This window comes from Lepidochelys olivacea (assembly GCF_965140295.1).
Source record: "Lepidochelys olivacea isolate rLepOli2 genome assembly, chromosome: 7".
NCBI lineage: Eukaryota > Metazoa > Chordata > Testudines > Cheloniidae > Lepidochelys > Lepidochelys olivacea.
The window spans coordinates 5,051,090-5,075,611 of NC_140417.1; the positions used below are offsets into that span (position 1 = coordinate 5,051,090).

At 44.5% G+C, this 24,522-nt stretch overlaps 1 protein-coding gene across 8 annotated transcripts in view; it reads right to left on the reverse strand.

The window, feature by feature from the left end:
• CADPS (calcium dependent secretion activator) overlaps positions 1 to 24,522 on the reverse strand; it is a 382,629-nt gene that overhangs the window by 278,345 nt on the left and 79,762 nt on the right. For all 8 annotated transcript variants that reach the window (XM_084635494.1, XM_084635496.1, XM_084635495.1 and 5 more), the window contains exon 3: positions 6,878 to 7,210. In XM_084635494.1, coding sequence (XP_084491620.1) covers positions 6,878 to 7,210 — 333 coding nt within the window. The remainder of the gene's footprint in view (positions 1 to 6,877; positions 7,211 to 24,522) is intronic.

Genomic DNA, 24,522 nt, shown 5'->3' on the forward strand with positions numbered 1-24,522 from the left:
ATTTACTGCACATTCGTATATTAGCAATTAAAAATGTGTATACTGTTTTAGTCATAGGAAACAGCCAATAGATACTTCAATCAGGTTACTTAGAGAAAGATTAAAGTTATATTTCCAATTAACTTTGATGAGACAAGAGAGTCTGACCATGCTAATCTAACTCAGTGTGTATCAGTTTCAACCACAGACAGAATTGGTATGTTTTAGCTAGGAAGCAGTGCAATGCTTAGACAGACTAGGATTGAAACAATACAGCCTGATGGAATCCAATTAGCAATTTACCTACAAATAGGCCAACTGCACGGAAGCCCATAAAAAGGTGCTACATGGGGCAAATATCACTCCACAGACAGGGCTGAGGGGTCTTCGGAAACCTACCTGCTCAGCAAGCTTGTCCGGATAATTTCTAAGGGAAGGCTGATGGGCTGGCAGAAGGGCGTACAAAGATCACTTCTCAGACTGGCATACTAGTGAAAATGAAAAGAGCTGAACGAAAATTAATGGAAAATAAACAGGGGTATCAGGGAATGCATTTTAAAATGTACTAATTGTCCATATTGTGATGGGTCATTCCATCTGAAACAGCTGTACAAATATTACCTCCACACATACACCCTTTATTTATAGACGCAAAACATCTTTTGTTTCCCCTCACACTGTCTCCAGAGACTCCCCGAACCCAAGGCATGTCAGTGGTGTTACAGGATGTATCTCAGCTCTCTCTCTGAAGGTCTCTATTTATAGTTTTCAAATGTTGGCAGGTCTCTCTCTCGCTAATTGGTGTCAGACTTAAACAACGAACACAACACACAACACACAAACATGAGTTCAGCAGCATTCAGGCAGGCTACCCAGGGGAGACTTTCTGAGGCACTAGGGACACTTGAGTGCATGGTTTCCAGCAAAAAGTCAATGGGAACTAAGCACTTAACTCCCACTTGCACCTTTCAAAGTCTCCCATGGGCCACAAGAACACCCAGTTTTAGTAGGAAGCATTAACAAAGAAACAAGAGATCAGGAAAGGAGAGAAACCTTCCTGCTTCAGGGCTTACGCCAACCCTGAACTATTTGCAGTCAGGAGGAAACGTTCTCTTAGGATAGATCATGCCATCACTGCCTACTGCAGGATTTCTGTCCTCTAAAGCACGGGTGCTGACCACTGTCAGAGGGCTAGGTGGACCATGGGGCTGACACAATCTGGCAATTCTGATCTTCCTATCCAAGCAAAAAAAATTCTAACGTGCATGCAGTTTTATTTTTGTCCTGGGAGACACTTTCTCCTCACTTGTGCTGCTGTATCTCTACTACTGCAAGGGACTGGTTCCAGGTGATCACCAGTACAAGATGTTGTCTGCATTGGGGATTCACCCCAATTATGAGGGCCAGTGCTGCTTTCCCCGGTTTCAAGCACTGGTGCACTGTTTATCCTGGCAGCGATTGTGCATACTAGAAGTTTGCACTCAGGCAGCTCTGCTGATAGCTAGTTAAAATACCTACCAAAGACAAAGCTTGAATTTAGAGGATAATTTGGCTCCAAAAGCATGTCTCCTTGCTCCACAGTCTGATCACAGAGACGGGGATCAAAAACTAAAACAAGCCTCCAAGAAAAGTCTCCTTAGCCAAAAGTCCATGCAGGGACCCTCAGGATTCCATCCCTGGGGTTTCTGCTATGTACAGTGCAAGGAAGAAATGTTTAAAACACTCATTTGAGGCTTGCTCCAATATTCCCCTTGTCCACCAGTTTCATATGCATGGAACAGAACACCTAAAGGGCTCAGAGGATAGGCACCCATGTCAGAGCCACTGCGCTCTACACTGTTACGGGATTGCTGACTGATCTGCACCTCTAGCGTCTCGCAGCCCGAGAGGGAGAGAAAGATTTAGAGGTAGTATACGGAGTCTGAGGGGTGCATAGCAGTGGGGTGGCAGTGAGAGTCTCTGGCACTGCTCAGTGGTAATGTAAATGTCTCACTAATGACCCTGGCAGCCAGCAGGCTCTGAAAGAAGATCCAACTAGCAGGGAAGGTTCCATAATACAGGGCCATGTGGAGCCCCTGCTGTTATCTAAGGGTGCTGGGTGTGGCTAGAGAATCAAGGGGCCACTCTGTACACTGCAATCCAGAGCTGGGCATGTCCAACCTGCTGCAGCTCAGATCAGGCTCTGGTTTATGTGCTGTTGGCACGTTGTAAGTAGCATCATGTCTTTGTTTACCACAAACGCTCTGTGTGCGGGACACCATAAGTCTCTCAAAGCAAAGGAGGCGGGTAGTTTGAAATGCTGGGAAATAAGGGAACTCGTGCGAGATGTGGGTTCACGTGAGGTGGTTCACTAGCACCTCACAGCACTCATCTTCTGGCTGACTGTGCGGTCTCCTAAACAGTGGCTATAGGAAACAAGAAGCAAGTGCAGGAGATGAATGGGGAAAGGGGAAAATAAAAACCATCTCAAGATCTGTTGACAGCAGCTCTAGGCCAAGCTTCACACCTGGAGAATTACAACAGAAAACATCCAAATTCAGATTCAGGGGCATCATCATTTCAAACTGCGCAGTCTGAACTTCACAGAGACACTTATGGAACAGCTCCACTATTTCTGACTAGGACCAATGCTACAAGCTTGGAGATTTCCAAGTGGAGCTTTATATAAGGTGCCTTCCCTTTGTATAGTTCTGAGGGTTACCATACAGCTATTACAAACAGCAAAGTAACTCACTGTAGCATTCACAGGTTCAATTTAAAAAATACACCTCTCTCAAAAGCCTAGCTGCACCTTTGCTTCTTCAGTGAGGATTACAAAGGAGGGATGAAACAAACACAGTCTTTCCTTCTTGCAGTAAAACTAACAAGCTGACTTCAGGGAATATCGAATGCAGGACAGGAGCTCAGCTAGCCATTTGCAATTGGTACGGCATTGGCTCTGACTCATAGCAGTATACTCCTCCCCCCAGTCAGAAAGACTGTCACACATCATGGGCTTTCACTGACCTACGGTAGTGCAGCAAGGATTAAATGTAGCCAACAGAGTCGCCTGGGGCCCGTATGTGAGATGGAAGGGTAATTTACACTTCGATGCATGTGACAGAAGTTCCTAAGGCAAGGGTGGGCTGGAGGATGAGGTGCAGGCAGGAACTGGGTGGCTAATGCAAATGGAGGTGTACACACCTTCACTGGCTGTTGCCATGCAGGGTAACCAGGAGTCAGGATGACTAACGTCAGTGCCTCAGTTAAAGGTGCCTCCTGCCCAATTTAAGTCCGGTTTAGGACTGCCTTCCAGACAGTCTGCAGCGTCCACACGTGTCAAAAGCCCAGACTGGCAGTTGGCTATAAAGGAGGCCTGGTGTCTGACCCACAACAGGAACTGGCAAGCCACTTGACGATCCTTCGGCTAGTGCAGCAGTGACAGCATTGGCAGTTTCCGGCATTCAGAGGTAAATCACGTGCATTTGGGTTTATAATCCAACTCTCTCCCTTTTTTCTGGCCTGATCACTGGCACACTAAATGACTGTTTGCATGGCTTGCTGATCATCTCGCACTGTAGATTTTTAAGCCAATCTCATGATTTTGGGGGTTAGGGGAGGCATGACAAGACTTCTAAATGCATGGGGTTGGCCACAATGATTTCAGATAGTTTAGCTGTGCAGTGGAAGCTTATGAGTAAAGCTGTCCACTCAGGAAACCCAGATTCAGGCATGACCTTGGTAGTGTCACTCATCAATCCAACTGGAGCAGGGATCTTTGTTCAGATGTCACTCTCAGGCTGTGGGAAATGCTACAGAGTACACTGCTTTTTGCATCTCCTAGCAGGTGGGTACTGGGCAGCAATGCTGTCTTACAAGTAGCTATCTGCTCCATCAATCCAGAGTGAGTGCATTAACTAGTGTTCCTAAACAACAAGGGATTATCCAGGGAGAGAAAGTAGGCTAGAATGAATGGAAATACAGGTTTGTCAAGGTTCCTTCCCCACTCTGAACTCTAGATGTGGGGACCTGCATGAAAAACCCCCTGAACTTATTTTTACCAGCTTAGGTTAAAACTTCCCCAAGGTACAAACTATTTTACCTTTTGCCCTTGGACTTTATTGCTGCCACCACCAAGTGTCTAACAAATATAAAACAGGAAAAGAGCCCACTTGGAAACGTCTTTCCCCCCAAAATCCTCCCAAACCCTACACCCCCTTTCCTGGGGAAGGCTTGATAAAAATCCCCACCAATTTGCATAGGTGAACAAAGACCCAAACCCTTGGATCTTAAGAACAATGAAAAAGCAATCAGGTTCTTAAGAGAAGAATTTTAATTGAAGTAGACGAATCACCTCTGTAAAATCAGGATGGTAAATACCTTACAGTGTAATTAGATTCAAAACATAGAAAATCCCTCTAGGCAAAACCTTAAGTTACAAAAAGACACAAAAATAGGAATATACGTTCCATTCAGCACAACTTATTTTATCAGTCATTTAAACAAAACAGAATCTAACACATATCTAGCTAGATTACTTACTAAGTTCTAAGACTCCATTCCTGTTCTGTTCCCAGCAAAACCATCACACAGACAGAGAGAACCCTTTGTTTTCTCCCCCCCTCCAGCTTTGAAAGTATCTTGTCTCCTCATTGGTCATTTTGGTCAGGTGCCAGCGAGGTTATCCTAGCTTCTTAACCCTTACAGGTGAAAGGGTTTTTCCTCTGGCCAGGAGGGATTTAAAGGTGTTTACCCCTCCCTTTATATTTATGACACAGGTTAATAAAAACAAATGCTAAACTTCCTACTTGGGCAAGCTAACTTTATGCTGAAGTCACTTGGAAAGTAACTCCCTTTCCAAGGTCGATGGATCAACACTGAGGGACAAGGAAAAAACATTGTTCAGATGTATCTGAGAACACTGCTGCAAGAAAAAACAACAGTCTGGGTAATTCAGTTTGCCTCTCAACTACTCATCAATCTGAGAAACTATTTTCCTTGAGAAACATGTCTTACAATAGTTATTCCATGCATTGTTATCACAGCCACAGACACACACAGAGTTTAGGGATTGATGATACCCATAGAAATTTACAAAGAATCCCGGGCCCATCACCATGGGTCTTATAGTGAAAATAATCATTTTCTGCCATTTTCTGGAGCATTTCCTGCTCCTTGAGACAACTCAAGACTAATCAGAAAACCACATACCCTTTGTGCCATTTTTAGTGGTCAGAAGCACTTCAGCACACAAAGGAAATCTGCCAAGTCTTATTGGGTTACATATTTACGGCCCTGTGGTCATGGGACAGCAGAGTACACCCTGAACCAGGATATGCTTTGGGTTGCCCTGCTCATTTGCTACTTAAGTCCTTCTTCGGTAGGGTCTCTGCCAAGAAGCCATGTTACTAACCAGAGCTGTAATGCCAATTAGATCCTTTTTCATTGTCACACATTTCTCTCCCTCTTTTTTTTTCTTTTTTTAAATGACTATCATGAAAAAGGGGGGAAAACAAGAGAATTAATTTAGTCAGGAGGGGTAAACATGGGCCAAAATATAACCCCCGTCTTGAAAATGGAAATGCAAAGAATTGCAATTGAGGGCGGGGGAATGGACAGCAGAACTGGCTCCAGTGATCATCTGAACTAGAAGAACAGAAAATGGTGCAAAATTCATCTTTACTGGGCAGAAATTACCAAAACGAGGGAAGAAACTGATAAAAATCATTTTGTTCTCCATGAAGTGGGGAGGCCAAGATCTCAGTCTTCCTTGGAAATAGGTTGGAGGATATTTTTACTCTGTAGTGAGTGTCCTCCTGATCCCTGTTGCAGTCTGAATTCAGAGGATCCCTAAATATTCCATCTAACGTTAAGTCTGCACTGCCAAAAAGATGGGGGAATTAGGAGATAAGGAATATGGGTTAGCTGTCCCGCTGTACAACCCTAGCAGAGATGAGGCACCTGTGGTGTTTATCACGAGGTAGCTAGGTGAGGACAGCACTGTACCTTGCCCGTGGCTGACCTCACCCAGTTACCTTGTGATAAACACTACACATGCCTTGTCCTCACTAGGATTTTACAGTAGGATAGGGAACCTGAGTTAGTTATCCTGCAGTAAAAACTCACCTCTTTTAGCAGTGAAGACAAAGCCATAGTTAATCAAACCAGGGTGGTTCAGACAAAGGAGATGCAATTACAAGTTGGATGGACCACAGCAAAGCTTCAAACAATGGTCAGTGAACCTCAAACGGTTCATAGATTGTAAAGCCAGAAGGGAGCATCATGATCGTGTAGTCTGGCCTCTGGTAGAGCACAGGCCAGAGAAGTTCCCCAAAATCACTCCTAGAGCAAATTCTCATACAGAGGAACAGAGAGCTGCCTGAGCTCGAATTTAAAGCCTACAAGCGTGATCTCCTTCCAATTCCATTTGTTTCTCCCCTTGTCTCACCTCCCTCCATACCCCACCATGCATTACCGCCCCCTCTTCATCACCCACTGTCCCTTTACATGCAGGCAGAGGGACGGAGAAGAATGGAGTGGACACCCAGAGTACCAGTAGTACCACAAGCAGTAAGGATCAGGGAGTGAATCCTGTGTCCCTTAACTCATGGAATGGTCCCACTGGGGTCAGGCATGAGTGAGAATAGTAGGATTTGGTTATTGCTTAGCCTTATTAGCTTCACAACAGTGCACAGGTCACAGACAATCCAGCACCATCTCAACAAGCAAATTTGCGTAAAATGTTCACCCCTTGTGCATCTGAAATTCAAATACTAATATGATTTCCTACAGATGCACAGAAATGCGCTTCCCCTCTATACTGGCAATCTGGCAGTACAAAGGCAAAGATAATGACAGCAAAATGGCACATGAGGTACCATTAAAGACTCGATCCCGGAAGACAGGGAGGGACCCTTACCTGACATGCATTGTACAGCAGCTGATGCTCAAATTTCTTGATTCCCAAGATGTTCTGGAACATTTCGTACAGCTGTTCCTTGCTGAGGATCAGCTCTGAGGCAGCACTGGCAGTCATCCTGGCCTGCTGTTTGCGTGGGTCCTCTTCACCACGGTAAATAGCGTCAAATTTTGCCATCCAAGAGCTGAGAACCGTTTCCTTGCTGAGGCCGTCAATCTCAGGCAGGCTGCGCACCCTCTTCTCAATGTGCTTCTTGAAAACTTCTCGGGAGTCATTTGCAGAGCAACCCCCGCTCTGCACCATCCGGGCCACACGATCACTTTTTAGAAACACCTGCAAGGAGAGAGAGAGGCAGGGGAAAAAAAAAGTGACTCCATTCTGTAGTCGCCAATTACTGTAAAGTATCATTAAAACCCGGTTTGTCTATATGAAGCTCTGCAGGCCCTGAAGCTAACTTATTTATACAATACTTTCCAAATCCCCATGCAGCAGTCAAGCGCTGCTAGACTAGGTCACGTCTGGACTTTGAGATGTAACAAAGCCAGACCACTAAGCAAAAACATTTTGATGTAATCAGGACTTCACCTAACGTCATAGTCATATTGCACCGAATACATAAATACTGCTCAGGATGCAGGAGTGTATTTTAGTTCTAGCTTCTGTTGTAACGAAAGAGCTATTGTGTACCTACAGTCATCCAACCAAATTCTGCTGTCAGTGTAAACCTGGACTAACGCCACTGAAATCAATGGAGTTAGGTTGTTTACACCAGTCTAATGAGTTGCCAGTCCTCCGACACGCCACAATGAGAGCAGTGGTTTAGAGCTGCTCAGGTGTTTGGAATTTTAGAGCAACGCGGGGGGAGATGTGTATGTCAGTTGGCAGGTGAAGCAGTCAAAACGTGCAGGATAAAATTTCTCTGTTGCACGGCTCTGAAATTTATCACTTGGCTAAATCCTGGCCATACAGGGCCAGATCCCTCAGCTGGTATAAAAAAAAGTCCATGGAGTAATGCGGATTTACATCCATTGGTCCATGTGGTGTTTGTGGGCACGTGCGCACTACACCACCTTTGCTTTCTCCCTTGACTTCTGTGTGGTTACTCTGGGATTACGCTGCCCTAAAATCTTAACGTGATCCTTGCTATTTGGCTCCTTTAACCAGTACGTATTTTAAATGTAATTTTAACACATGGTAATAACCTGATGACTAACAGAGAGAAGCATCCTGGGGGCTGGAATGCGGCTGGGATACAACACTGTCTCGTAGCAGCAACAGAGCTACTGCACCCTGAACGAGAACACCAACCTTCCATCCATTAGTACAATCTCAGCATGCAAGCTGGGCATCCAGCTCCCCTTCCCAGCCCTAACCCCAGAACAGAAAGGACTCCACAGATAGGTCACTGTTGCCTGCTGTGTGCAGTCACAATAATTTTTTAATTAAAATAATTGACTCCAGAGACAGGACACTACTTCAGAGCTGGCCACTTGGTTGAATCCATAGCACTAGGTAAGGGCTAGCAGCCGATCTGTAATGGTTTCACATCTCTCATGTTTCACAGTGGGCTTTGTTTTATCTGTCTGCATGAGCAGGGAGAGGGCAAGCAATAAAGATGAAAAGTGTCTGGTGGTGTGATAGCTACTACATTAAAAACATCTCTTTACGCTCTTCCATTCCTAGGCACCTCCTGTCAGCACTGACCCCTTCCCCACAGAGATGGGAGAGATTAAAGGATGAAGGAGAAGAATCCACCCAGGAGAGAATCGCTCACACAGATCCCTCCCTCGGGGCAAAAAAATACATCTCTGTCTTTGAAGGTGTGTGAGGTGATGGCATTCACCCTAATGAGTGGTGGCTGAACTGAAAATTGCTGGAAGCTTTGAGATCTCATTAACAGATGACACAGCTGGAATGGACAGCTCTGAAATCTCCATAGCATTCATCTGAGTTCCAGCCTTGGTCCCTGAAGTTGGCTTTAGTCCCATATCCTGCATGACAAAGTTCTGTTCAACACTCTTTCCAGGCCCTCACTGGTTCAGGTTTTTAAAACGGCTGCCAATTGTAATGAGATACGTTTACTTGCGGTATGTTATTCAGACACTCTCTTGCGCAGCTGACAAGGGACTATATCCCAGTAAAGAGGGAAGACAAAGCTGCAGCTCAAGCTGGGTGGAAGTCTGTATGGGTAGATTCTAGAATAAACCCAACTTGGTTTAAGGCAGACTTGGATTCCATACATCATGACATCAACTTATCCCTCTCTCTAAAGGAAGTGACTACTGAACTGAAGCAGACCTCAGCAGAGTGTCCTGCTGAGATAGCAAGAGAGACGCGATGCTGCATGTAGGAGCTGAATTATTTACGTAAAGGTAGTTGTGCTTAAAGAATGCCTTCTCAAAGAAATCGTGCATTGGCAAAAGTGTCTCCAGAAGCTCTCATATGCTGAGATTTTATCCCTCCTACTTAGACCATAAGCAACATTGCAGTATCGTGGTCAAACCTTCTAGACCAAGAGGCGAAACAGAGCAAAAGATGGGGGAAAAGCTTCTGATCTTTGTAAACCAATGGCTAACTCAGAAACATCACGTATGATAAAAAAATCAATTAAAATAAAAAAAGCAGTATATTCTACAGCCATAGTCAGAAAAGGGCAAAATCATTCCTGTTGTAACTCCATGGGCGGCATGTGACTCCTCCATTTGGGAAGGTGGCGCACTCTCGGACCAGGGCCCTGCCCTGAGACCCACCCCGACTCAGCCTCCTCCCCCAGAAGCCCTGCCCATGCTCTGCCCAACCCCTTTCCACCCCCTCCCAGAGGCCCTCCATGCCCATGCCTCTTCACCCCCTCCATGAGGTTCCCCCCAATCATGTGCACACCTCATCACCCCCTTCTCTTCCGCCCCGCTCATGCCTCTTCCCTCCGCCCACTGAGCCATCCGGCCTCTCATGTACCTCTTTACCCCCACCCCTGGACCTCCCTGCCCACCCACCTGCCATTCGGCTGGTCGCTCATACTTACCTCTTCACTCCCTCCCGCGAGGCTCCCATGTTGGTGGAGCAGGGAGGGGAAGAGGCGGGGCTTCAGGAGAAGAGGATGAGGCTGGTGGGGCGGCTTGGCTTCCCCTGGCCTCTTATCCCCACCGCCAACGTGTAACTCCATTGAAACAGAGGCTGTTACACCCAGGGTGCATTTTGATTCAGTCTCATGTTATAAAGAGATTATTGCAAAGCCCAGCACAACATAAGTTGGGGCGGGGGGTAGATAAAACGAGCAGACCAGGTATTAGATGAGAATATTCTCCCTGCTACAAGAAAGGGTCAAAACATCACAAGCCCATGGAGAGCAGGGAACGCCATGTGAACAGCAAGGTAGGGGAGATGGAGAAAGACTCCTTTCCACCCTCCCCATACGAGAGCCACAGTGCTACGGCTGCCTGGAGAGAACAAACGGCTGTTTTAATTCATGAAGCAGAGGACGACAGGAGTACAGCACAGTGGGAGGAAGCTGTGCAGGCAGCTAGGGGTAGCTATGAGCTCTCAATAATTAAAGACCTCGGGGATGACCCGAGGACTTGGGAGGTTTTTAATACCACTCCACAGTGTTTCAAGCGTGGCATTCAGAACATTCCCAGCTGTTTGATGTGCTTATGTTCTCACATGCATCTGTCAGGGAAGGGGGTTGGGCTTTAGTCCATAAAGAGCACGGTGCTTGTCGTGGGTGTGTAAGTGCTGGGGAGAGAGAGTCAGAGAGCCTGCTGCCTCCTTACACACATGCTGAGCCCAGGCCAGACTCCGGTCCCAGAGTTACGCATGTCCAGGGCACGCTCACTAACCCGTCTCCCAGCTTTGCCTTTTTTGGCTGGGTAACATCAGCAGCAGGGTGAAAGGGGACTTGAAATGGCACTGATTCTGCACTGGAAGTTCACCAGTGGACACTGTGATTTTTACTTATACAGCCTATCTGTGAACGATAAGAGCGTTTAGCTTGTGGCGAGTCAGCCAAGGGCAGGGCTGGTGAAGGGACTCGCAGTGTGACCTTCTCGCTGGTGAAATGAGGTTACATTTATTCTTCATTCCAATTAACAAAGTGACAGTTTTTAGGCAACCCTCAGAGCAAGGGGAACTAAATGCCTTAGAAAAATGCAGCATTTCAAGAGGTCTGCTTTGACCAGCACAGATTTGTGATCAGCTGGTCAAGGCAGGAGGTAATCCATAAAGGACATAGGGGTTGGAGGCGCTGGACATCAGAAAATGATGAATGCAGCAAGTGAGACAGAGAAGGGAATTGGGGAGGTACGAAGAGATGCTGACACAAGGGCAATGGAAAACTGGTTTGTCACGAAGACGGTGCATGTTTCTTTGGAAAATAAGCCGTGAACTCAGTGGCTTCTGGGATGTCCAGTATGAATAAGGCCGGCTGAGAAAGAATGATCGCTGCAAAGTTCTAATGGGTGTATATGTCAGCATTTATTAAAAGAAAACCAAACACCTCTTTCACTGTGCAAGTCAGCTATTCCTATTGTCATGTCCATTGACAAACCCTAGGCCTTGCAGTTACAACTCTCGGTCTCTCTATCAGCTACTGAGCAGGTAACAGCAAAGTAGCAGAAATGAAATGAAGGTTTTCAGCTAGTTAATACATTAAATTTCATCCACATGTGAACAGTTCCACAAAACACCCATTAAACCAATTCCTGTGTAAAATGGCCATTTAAAGTATGACTTACATCCAGGATTTTTCAGTTTTATGATTAACAATGGAAAAAGGTAATGGGTATGAGTAAGTACAGATGTAATCAGGTACCTGGATGGCTAAATGGCAGCAGCTATGCCTGGTCATTACCGGGTCAGAATTATATCAGTGTCCAGGTAACAGCCAGGCCATAATGGCTCACACCTGTTCACGGAGAAGTGCTTTTACTGAGGGGATACAGAAGTGTGATGCATTTGAAGCCAGTTCCCGTTTGCCAGTTGCACATGAGTAATCCCAGTGACTGCTGTGGGAGTGGCAGCATGAGCTAGGTGATTAGGCTTCAGTCCTTTGTTCCATTGCAGGATCCTTGCAAGGAAAACTCACTTTCTAACAGATATTTTAGAACTCGCATAATTTTCTTCCGACTTCCACTGAAAACATTTTGAACAAAGAATCCCGTGAACAGGAGAAAGGCTGAGAAAGTCTTGCAGCCTATATTCAAAATGTCCAATCTCTACTCTACTGTGTATCTATGCTAAGCCAGCTGAGCCGTGTGTGGCCAGGCTGTGGAAAGCCCATCAGCTAAAAGGTGTTGGCTCCCTGCACTGCCATTTGTGAAGTCTGCTTGTCCCAGTGGCGTTTGCAATATTTCTACAGCATCACAGACGTTTTGCAACCCCCCCGCCACAGCCTGCGCGGTTCACTAGACTTTTCATCTGATGGCAGTGCTGTAGAGATTACCATAAATCAAGCTGGTATAGTATGAAAAAAGCCCTCTTTCTTCATAAAATTATTGATCACACGTGCCCAAGTCAAATGACGGGAGAGACCATGGCCACTTCCACAGAACCAGAACAAGGAAGAGCAATGATAGCAAACACCCCACAGGCTCCCCACATTTAATCTATTCCCCTTTCATTCTGCCAGGACAGAATTTTGGTGAGGGGACAAAATGCAGAGAACTGATTAAGCTGCATGTTAACACTGCATAGGAATGTTCAGAGAAACCTTTCAAACCTGTAATACTGGTTATGTCCTGTGCTGGGATGGTCAGTGATAAAGTTTCCAGATTGACTAAAAAAGAAGTTTCCCCCATTCACAAAGCAAATCCTGTGATTCTTCAGGCTATCCAACCACAGTGTTGGGTATGTGGATTTCTAATGTATAAATGTAAACTGAAGGGACATTCAAGAGAAATGACCGTGGGAAATAGGCAGCAATACAGAATAGTCTCTAGATAAAAACGAACAGTGGATTAGTCAGCTGGTCTGATTTATCCACCACCACCCTCACTCTGTTGAAAGCCAACTTGTTTGTGTTTGTCATAAACAAGTTCCTCACCATGCTCCTTTATATAAGGGTGTCTGCACTGCAGTTGGGAGGTGTGACTGCACCAAGTGTAGACACACCCAAGTTACCTTTGCTCTCGCTTGAGAACCAATAGCACTAAAGCCATGGTGGCATGGGATGTGTACATACCCAGGATCATGGGTGGTTAGGACTAGATAGCTTGGGAATGGCTACACAAGCTGCAATCACACCTCCCGACTGCTGTGTAGACATACCCTAAATTTCCAACTGACAGACATCATCTTCCCTAAGGGAGCCAGCCCCAGGTTATTCATTTGGAGATGACTTCGTTTGGGTGCAATGTTTAGCTGCAGTTTGCAGAGAGCTATAAAGACACCAAGAGACAATCCAGCAGAGGAGCTCAGTAGGTAGAAAGAATGACTATAGACACATGCTATGGACCAGACTGGGTCCCTATGGCAGAAGGCTTGTGCTTGGTACATGCTGCTATGGGAGAGGTGTTAACGGCCTGTCCGTCCATCAGCTGTTGCAGGCAAAGGTGATCACAGGCCTCCCTAAAGGACATGCCTGTGTTAAGCACTCAGCTGATGCTCCTTGCATAGTAACAGCAGCTGCAGCCAAAGGAGAGCGAGCAGCACATGGTGCCACTGGGCCAGGCAATGCTGCCCAGAGTGGTGCATGGAGCTAATCAAATGGGCAGCGCCTCCCTCTGGAGCTCCCCACTGGACAGGGAGCCTGCCTGCTGCATCCCCCCTTCAGAGGATACAACATGTACCACCCTCTGTGGCTGCCTAGATCCGCTGGTATGTGCAGAGGCAGCAGACTGGGACCATTTCTTCCATATGGCCTTTTGGGTGGCTTCCACCCTAAGCTGTGTGGGCAAGGGGCATGGCCATAGTCCCTGGTCTGGAGGCACATAGTAGAGGGGAAAAAAGAGCTTTCCTTCTAACCCCTTGGGAGCTGGCCTTGCTCTGGGGGAACACTGGATACTAAAGCACCACCTCGTGAATCCAGGAGCAGGTGTGGTGCTTATTGTTTTTTGGGGTCTACACTTTACAACTCCTTGCTAAGAGCCAGACACACATGCCAGGAACCAAACTCAATCAGGGAAGCAGTGTGATCCAGTGACCTGAAACTCAGACATGGGGTCTATTCCCAGCTCTGCTACTGGTCTGCTGGATGACCACAGGCAACTCACTGCCCCCCCGTGCCTCAGTTTCCCCACTGGTAAAACAAGGAGGTAGTGTCATAGGAACTACTAGTTGTTACTGTCCCTGGTATAAACTCCAAACACAGATCTCCATTTAAAGGCTATAATTAAAAAAAAAGGTAAAAGGAACAGACACAGTGGGCATTCAGGGCGTTTAGAAAGGAGGGCTGTTTCAAGGTAGCTGTGACATTGCTTTTGAGTTCAGTTTGGGTCAGATGCAGAGTATCCTGACCATGCCATAGCCATGGGAAAAGCATACCCAGCCCTGTTGTAGTTTCTCTGGCTCTTCCATAAAAGTTAAAGCATTTTTTTCATTTGCTCAAAGTCTCCACAGTGCCCTTAAGCATAAACAGCAATTACATTTTTAATTAATGTTCAGATTTTTAATGTGAGGCGGTGAGTGTAGTTTGGCATTTGAAGTATCACAGAACTGGGGTATGCTGTTTCATCAAGGAGTGTAAAAAAATCTGTTGGCCAGGGTGTTTTTTTTTTTTTGTTTTGTTTTTTAATTTTTAGGGCACTCTCACATTATATACACAATCTTCCTATTGGACCTTGGCAACAGTGATTTGGATACAAGCTGAATTGATGGGAATCCAGTCCCTTTGAGGTACTATGGCCCAGATCCTCAAAGGATTGTGGCTCAATACCTCTGAAGAAGTGGGTCTAGATGTCTTTTTCAGACATCATAAAACACAAGCTAGTTTTGTATATTAAGAAGGTGCCTGTCAACTTTCAAGCACAAAATATCCCAGCCATCCAGTTTATTTTAGGATCCAGTTCCAACGCAACCTGAATATTAATAATGCATTTGGTACACTTCTGCCAAATTGCATTGTACTCCAGGCCAATGCTTAACAAGCCATATTACGGTGTAGAAGTTACATTCAAAAGGTTTGTGCCCTATTTTCTACTCTACTCTCCAAGGCCCTGTTAACAAAAATATAGCAAGCAGATTCGACAGTGAATTGAAAGTGACATGTATCATTTGATTAGATTCTTCCTTACATGGTTCATAAGTTTTGAATGTAGCCTTCATAAATTCTTTACGATCAGTGAGTTTTGTGCTGCTCAATTAGCTGTTTGATAAACACATCCTGCATTTAACGGACTGACTTGGGTGCTGGATATTCCTGAACTACAGTTTCCTCACTCCCAGGCAATGCTGCACAACTCCTACTTGCCATGAGATTAGCTTTCTGCAAATCTTGACCAAACCATGAGTAAAGTGGAGTAAAAAATTTGGAATTTGTACCACACAGGCAATTTTTCTATTTCAACCTTGGTTTTCACCCTGATTCAGGATGAAAACAAAACCTGAAGTATTAAAATTTTTTGCATAACAAAATTCTGAAAAACTGCGGCTTGGAGATGTTGAAACATTTTGTTTCAAGTCAGTCTGACATTCAACTGCATCGACCTCAGGTGTCAGAGAGCCTCACATGTGATGTAGTTTGGGTGCCTGGTGCTCTTATTCTTCCCTATGGGCTGGACTCACTGGCCAGACTATGTGGCAGCCATGTGACTCCCAGGATGCACCACACAGCTCAATCAGAAGGGAGATTGCATTGTCTCATGTAGTCTGGTCAAGGTACCTGGCTCAGAGGAGAGAATAAGGTCAAGTAAGTGCCTGATCTACAACTCCCATAAGGCACCACTGCCATATAGGTAGATGCAGTTCAGTGTCAAACTGACCTGAAACAAAATATTTTGTTTCCATTTTCACTGACAGAATATTTATATATAATTAAAAAAAAAGCCAGCAAAACATCCCTCCCCCCCAGTGGAAACTGCATTTTCCATCGAACAACTGTTTCCGTGTAAAAAGACCGACCAGCTCCAGCCTAAAGCTCTATGGAAGTGCAGAGCACTTACAGTTGAACAGGAGTGGGTGGCAACATGCAGTAGAACTGAGGTGCTTGCCTGGCAGATTGGTATGTGGCAATAACCCAAGAGGTACCAGTGAAAAGATTGTTTCGGGGTGGTGGAAAACATCTTTCCTGTGTACACTTTCTCATCTGCCCGGTTGGTCAGGATGGCGAGAGAGAGAGAGAAACAGGCTTCCTTTGTAGGAACAACAGACAGTGAATTACTTGCATAACCAAGGGGTTTTTGTACAGAAGGTTAAAACCTGCCGTACCAGAGCACAGCAATAGATTGTGTGAAATGTAGTAATGTCCATGACAGGTTCTTTGCTCTCACTTTAGCAGTATGGCCACATCAGTGGAACCTGTGTGGGTGCCTATCTGCAAAGGAACAAAGGATTGTCAGTTCTGTAGGTTTTGTTCAAGTGTTTGCTGGAAGCTAAATTATTAGAAGCTAAAATGTATATTTTTAGACAGGTCAGTTACAAGTACAGTAGATTGTTAATATTGAGGTTGCTATTAAGTGTAATTTCCACTTAATAGCAACATTTTGCCAGGAACCAATCCTGTCCCATTGACTTTAATGGGAAAGGGATTCTGATATTGGCAATCGCATGCCACCTACTGAAAACTTGTTTTGGAAGAAAAGCCCCAGCTGCAGGCATATTTGCATGGCTCCGGCCAGGGAAGGAGGTGTTGGAGGTGATGATTCCAGAGATTCCAGAGATGGTATTTCTCCTGCACTCTTTGGGGCTGCAGCCAGGGAAGGAAGAGCTGGGACGTGCTGAGCCCTGACCCCAGAGAGTGCAGGGAGAGATACCATACAGCTCCATTGGCCCCTGCTCTCTGCAGAAAGCTCAAGCATCCAGACTGCAGTCCCCACCCCGATGCTGCCCTTCCCGCAGGCAGGTTTGCACGGCTGCAGCCAGGAGAGGCCTATCTCAGAACTTCTTCCCCCAGCTGCAGCCGCACAAACCTGCCTTCTCCTTATTAGCAACTGTAGGATAATGGCAACTTTTTGCTGGCAAACAAGGAGTGACTAATAAGCAAAATCTACTGTATGCTGGAGCTGGTCAGAACAAGATTTCAACAAAGAAGTGGAGAGAAACTGCAAATAACTTCACAGCATCTTCCCCCCTTCTTTTTCCTCACAGCTGGGTTTAAATAGTCTGTTTTTTTCCTCTCACAGTCAGTCCCATCTAAACAATCAGTTAAGCGTGTCTTAAATCCCACTGCCATCTTGGAAACATTCTCTCCAAGAGCATGTGTTCAATGAAGCAGTGATAAACTGACAATCCCCTGGTAATACCTTTTCGGATGAGGGATGAAAATTACTCTGTTCCTATCTGCCTAGAGAAGAGAGAGAGCTGGGATCATTAGACCAATTCAGCAAAGCTAAACCAGGGATGAATTATATGTTTCCCTGCACAACCGCAGTTGCTGCCCTTTGCTATCATGCATGGGAGTTTAAATTCTCTTCAAGGTTTTACCATTGAATTTTTCTCCACTTCAACAATTTATAAACCATTCTAGATCTTCACCTTTTATGGTGAGTAGCTTGGAGAGAGAAAGACGATTAGCAGGAAGGCTGATAAAAATAAATTACGCTGCTCAGATAAATCAATCCCCCTTCTGACAAGTCCTTCTTCCCTTCAGAGGAAGGGTGTGAAAATCTGTGTTAAGAGCTGCACAAAGAAAGCCATTTGCAGTGCACAAGAAGTTTCAGTGGTCCTCCAAAAGCTATGACCAGAGCTGTATGTTCTTTAGTGCCATCTAATCTAACTAGCTATTTACATACAGAGAGACTGAAAACTCCTGTTACAGTACCCAGAGACCATTCAGGAGGAAAACGTGAAATTTTGCCAATAATCCCAAATTCACCGGAATAATCACTCAAACTCCAGCAAGAGCCCACAGACTGCCCACAGTGATATTTCTCAGAGAGCACAACATTCACAGTACACTGTGGCATCTGCACTTGCTTACAATTCATTTCCAGCAGCAACTCAGGATGCTGATTTTGAACTCTCGAGTCTTCTAGTCTCTCCGTGCGTTTTACCCTGACTGATTTGATCTGCTTACATCCTTGAATTAACAGCCCTCAAATTTAAGCACGGGTATGGAGGTTGGACAATATAAACACTCCCAGCTTTGCATCATTATGTATTTTACACAACCATTAATATACATTCTGTATGTGGATGTAAACATGTGAAGCTAGAATCATATGGAATTGTGCCCTGGTTTACTGCTAGACTGAAATGTACAAAGTGAGGTTATAAAGACATCCACTGTACTAAATGACAACATGTCAACAACTACGGATTTAATGGTGATTAATCCTAAAGACTAATTAGTACAATGAAGACTATTCATTACCAAATCTAGTTAATTGTCAAAATATTACTTTTCTTTCAAAAGGAACATAATTAGAGCAGGTTTCAGAGAAGCAGCCGTGTTAGTCTGTATTCACAAAAAGAAAAGGAGTACTTGTGGCACCTTAGACTAACCAATTTATTTGAGCATAAGCTTTCGTGAGCTACAGCTCACTTCATCCAGTGCATCCAATGAAGTGAGCTGTAGCTCACGAAAGCTTATGCTCAAATAAATTGGTTAGTCTCTAAGGTGCCACAAGTCCTCCTTTTCTTTTTATAATTAGAGCAGTATGTTTCCTAATTATGGTTTATGGCCTTGGAATTGTGCAAATGATATGAATTAAACGTATGAGTATTATTGGGTGAACTTGTCCCCAGTTTCACATTAATTCTTTTATTGCCTTCCAACTGTTTTCTATCATTTGACAACTGGAAAAAAACCAACCCCATTATTCAACACATTTGCTGAAGGGATGCCTTATTAAAGTTACTATATGCTATATGGTCGCTCAGTTATAGGCAATTTTCAACTCTCCATTTAATACAACAGAAAAGTCAAAATTGCATCAGACTAAATTAGAGTCATTTTTGTAATCTGCTCAAAACAACTGATGTCAATCCCTCTGAGCAGTTTTTGGTTTCTTAAGGACTATGTATAAAAGTGTTTTCAAATGCAACAGAGTAACCAATTATAAAGCTCACTGCAAGGAAAACACGTTGGATCAACCAGGCCAGCCACGTCGTACTGTTTTCTATTACATTAATTGGACTCCTAATCACTAATTGTGCCACTAGATCATTTTGAGGCCACTGTGCAACACAAACAACTGAACTATTAAACCCATGCAAGATCAAACTAACTGCCTTGTGAAGTATCTATGAAATCTTGCATCCATCAAGGCAATTTCAAGCACTCATATAAAAAACACAGCAATCCCCATTATAGAATCTTACATATTTTCCTGGAAAAGTGGGGATGGTTTCTGAAAAGGAAAAAACGAAGGAGGATGCAAGTTACATCCATCTTCTGATCAGCCCATTTTATACTTGAAGTGTAACTGATAAAGCAGTGGAACCTGCATTGTTCTGATAGTCCCTGAGGGTCTGTTCCTATGCCATTGAATTCTATGGGAATTTTGCCATCGATTTTCAGTAAAAGGCCATTAGTTTGTACAATAAGTAACTTTCGCTCAGAGGAAGCAGGAAGGAGGGTGCGGCTGGGAAAAACAAATAAGCGAACATTTTGTAGGCTATATGATAAGACAGATTTAGCGAGTATGCCCACACCGCACATCCCCTCAGCATGTAAAGTATACTCCTTTAGGCAAAAGGAGAATCAGGCCTGATGAGAGCAGCAGGAGATGATGGATTTGCTTGATGTAAAACCAGTGCGAGATGAGATTCAGGCCCATTCACCACACCTACAGACTGCCAAACTGAAGCCAGTTCCACGGCTCTGTCCCTTACTAAATTTCTGAGACCTACTCTGAAAATTAGATCAGCCTGGCTACAGTGGCAAGGCTGTGAAAAATTTTATGCCCCAGACGATGTAGTTAGGTTGACCTAATCCCCATTACAGAGGAGCTTGGTTAACAAAAGAGCTCCTCCAGGACCTAGCTGCCACCTCTTGGAGAGATGGATTAACGACATTGATGGAAAAACCCCTTCCACCGAGGTAGGGTGCGTCTACACTACAGTGGCACCGCTGCAGTGCTGTAGCTGTTCTACCGTAGCCCAGACATACCCTGAACTCACAAACACAAACAGTTCTGGCCCTAATTTCTCCTATAGGCTGGGCTCCCTAGAGGACTACATTTCCCATAAGGCAATGGGGCTGACTGGCCTCTGATTGAGCTGTGTGGTGAAGCAAAGGAGTCGCATGGGTTTATGTGTATTGTGGGAGCCAGTCAGGCCAGGGAGCCTGGCTCAGAGAGGAGAATGGAGGCATCAGGCTCCCAAACCACATCTCCCCAAATGCACCCAGACTCATGTGACTCCCCTGATGCACTATGTACCTTGGCTGGAGAGGTATCAGCATATTTGTGTATGGGAAATGTAGTCTTCCAGGCATGGGAGACGACGGGCAGGGCCGTCCTTAGGCATAGGGGGCTGCGCAGGGCACCACTGCCGGGCGGGACAGCAGGCAGGTCAGAGCAGGCTCGGGTCGCAGAGCCAAATGCACCGGCGCGGTGGTGCATTCTGAGGGAGGGTTCTGCTGAGGTCTCTGGGAAGGGGCGGGGGAAACTCACCTGTGCGACTCTCTCCCGGCTGGTGTGAGGTGAGGCGGGCCGGGTGGCACCAGCTCCAGTGATATCCTTTTGCTGCTCCTGTGTAATGCGCATTCTTCTCCTGTTGACAGGCTTTCCTCTAGCCCTGTTACTGCTAAACAGGGCCCTCCAACAACTGTAATATGCTCATCTCCTGACTAGTGTAGAGAGTGACCATATATCGTACTAAGATTCTCTTGCTTTTTTTCTAGCGAGTCAGTATAATTTTTGCCAGCCCACAGGTTGGGCAGCCAATGTCTTAGGTTTTCACAATATTTTGTCCAACTGTCAGAGTAAATACCTGATTAATAGGAGTTAAAAAGGCCAGGGACACTTCCTTGTGAAGAATCCGTGCAGCAGATCAGGCTAGAGCTGTGAAAATGTCAGTGTTTGATGGAACTTTAGAGGCACGGATTTATCATGTATTTCTGGCCGTGCCTAAAACGTGGTGCTATTGCCAACCTCTTTCCAAACAAATATAAGGCACAATTTACGGACTGGACAATATTAAGGTCAGACGTATGAACCGGCAGAGCTTAGAGGTGTGGGTGCAACACAGAAATAGCTCAAAGAATTTTTTTTTTTCTGAATAAGCTCTTGATGGAAAAGAGTGGTTCTTCAGGCAGTCGTGCTGCTAACACAGTGCTCTGATATCCAGTCAAGATTGCAAGTGATCAGAAGTTATCAGCATCTGATTACTCAGTTGTCTGTGTACAATGAACTGGTGATGGAAGTTCAGAGTCATAATTGACATTGTTTATCAGAAAGGATGAGTGACAAAACCTGGAGAGGGTCCTTGTGTAACAAGGGCATATTAGGTTGGAAAAACAAATTAGCTTGTCTGTCCATGCTGCACTAATTTTAGTGGATAGTAACATTTCCGTCCTACCTTAATCTAGATGAGATGATTCTGTGCTGGCTTCATTTTGGTCCCTTTGTGCTTTACCTAGGAATAAAACTAGGGTTCTATTTTCCCGCTGCTTGGAAACCCAGCTTATTAAACTGGATAATGCCATTGATCTAGTTACAGTATAAGGTTGACAGAGAGTTGTAACTAACATTAAGACTGATGTCCACTACACATTTAAAACTAAAAAGTGACTTTGTAAAAATGACACGGGCTTCCAACTCTATTGTGTCTCAGCCAGGGTGCAGAGCCTTTGAGGTGCCTCCGCACTAGCTCAAGGTCACAGACTCACGTCTATCCTATATTAGTTATTTTAAATAATATTTCTGATAATCTGACAGTAATTTAAACAGTTTTCTTTCAAAAAATGAAGTTGTCGTCATAGTTATGTCATATTGAAAACAACTTTCTGGGTCGCAAAAAAGAAAACGGAAAGATGAAATAGAATTAGCTATACAAGCATAGAAGGGTTCTATACTTAAGTTTGTACATCATGAAAACAACGAAGTTGATAGAGATCATCAGGTAACTGCTGAAGAAAATTTTTATGCAGACAAAGCTCAAGGAACTCAAGAAAACACGGAACAATCATTTTAAACAGATGCAGACACAAAACAGTTGAAACTGTACTAGCATGGGATATAGAGGACACTGGTGCATGGCCGCAATCTTTAAACAAATTATGCACCATTATACTTGAGAAAGGCCCTGTGAGAATAGAAGGTCTTGAATATCCTAAGGACATCAGAGGTAGGAAATTCACAGAAAACAATTACTACAAAAGACTTTCTATCGGTGAAATTGTCAACAGACAGTGGCTTGTGTACTCTAAATGCAAGGATGCTGTATTTTGTTTCCCATGAAAGATTTTCAACAGTTACAATTTTAACATAGCAACCGTGGGTATTAAAGATTGGCAAAATCTTAGTCACATGTTACTACAACATGAAGAGGCATACCACCACATTGAAAGTATGCACAAATGATGTGAGCTGAGTGGAAGGTTAAAAAAAAAAAAAATCAGATAACTCTTGACGTCCAAATCAAAGATTGCTGGAGCCAGAGAAGCAGCATTGGCGTCATGTTCTTGAACGTCTATTATCTATTGTTCAATATCTATCAAACGATCTTGCTTTTAGAGGAAGCGTTGAGAAATTATACTAGCCCCAAAATGGCAATTTTTGGGGTCTTCTACAACTGCTGGGAAAATCTGACCGTGATGAATGAACATCTCTGAAGAGTAAATGAAAATACATGACCGCTATTTGGGACCAGCAATTCAAAATGAACTGATCATGCTAATGAGTGGTAAAGTGAGACAAAATTGTTTCTTTGGCAAAATATTTTGCCATAATTCTAGATTGCACTCCGGTCATAAATCATCAAGAACAGATGTCATTAGTAGTGAGATTTGTCGACATTAGTGATTCAGCAGAGATTACAGTTAAGGAATCATTTATCACATTTTTAGAAGTAGAGGACACTACAGGTTTTGGACTTCAAGCTCTCCTTAATGAACTAAAACTAATTGGATTGTCCGTAATGAACATTAGAGGACAAGGCTACGATAATGGTACCAATGTGAGAGGATGCATTTCTGGTGTGCAAGCTGGATTGCTGGCAGAAAATCCACGAGCCTTTTTTGTTCCATGTGCATGCCACAGCCTTAATATGATTTTGTGTGATATGGCCAAGTCTTCTGTAGAAGCTATTTCTTTTTTTTGGTTTGCTGCAATGTATTTACGTGCTCTTTTCAGCTTCCACTCAACGAACCGCGCTGTACCCCAGAAGCAGCCTGTAGGACCGGCTCCTAGGTAGGGGGTGTCAAGGTTCCTCCCCCACTCTGAACTCTAGGGTACAGATGTGGGGACCTGCATGAAAAACCTCCTAAGCTTATCTTTACCAGCTTAGGTCAAAACTTCCCCAAGGTACAAAATATTACACCCGTTATCCTTGGACTGGCCGCTACCACCACCAAACTAATACTGGTTACTGGGGAAGAGCTGTTTGGACGCGTCCTTCCCCCCAAAATACTTCCCAAAACCTTGCACCCCACTTCCTGGACAAGGTTTGGTAAAAAGCCTCACCAATTTGCCTAGGTGACTACAGACCCTGACCCTTGGATCTTAAGAACAATGAACAATCCTCCCAACACTTGCACCCCCCCCTTTCCTGGGAAATGTTGGATAAAAAGCCTCACCAATTTGCATAGGTGACCACAGACCCAAACCCTTGGATCTGAGAACAATGAAAAAGCATTCAGTGTTTTACAAGAAGACTTTTAATAAAAAATAGAAGTAAATAGAAATAAAGAAACCCCCCCTGTAAAATCAGGATGGTAGATATCTTACAGGGTAATTAGATTCAAAAACATAGAGAACCCCTCTAGGCAAAACCTTAAGTTACAAAAAAGATACACAGACAGAAATAGTTATTCTATTCAGCACAATTCTTTTCTCAGCCATTTAAAGAAATCATAATCTAACACATACCTACCTAGATTACTTACTAAAAGTTCTAAGACTCCATTCCTGTTCTGTCCCTGGCAAGAGCAGCATACAGACAGACCCAGACCCTTTGTTTCTCTCCCTCCTCCCAGCTTTTGAAAGTATCTTGTCTCCTCATTGGTCATTTTGGTCAGGTGCCAGCAAGGTTACCTTTAGCTTCTTAACCCTTTGCAGGTGAGAGGAGCTTTCCCCTGGCCAGGAGGGATTTCAAAGGGGTTTACCCTTCCCTTTATATTTATGACAGGGGGGATGGGGGCCACAGGGCTCCACTCGCTGCTCCCGCCCCAAGCACCGACTCCGAATTCAAATATTCAAAGCACATGTCAAAGCCTCTATCTGAGACACACTGGGAAAGCGAAGTTTATGAAGCACTGATTGTTATTTCTGAAGAAGCCAGAGATCCAAAAGCCAAAAGTGAAGCACAATCATTGGCCTCAGAAATATCCAACTTCAAGTGTCTAACATCTGCCATAATCTGGTATGACACACTTGAGATTTTAACAAGAA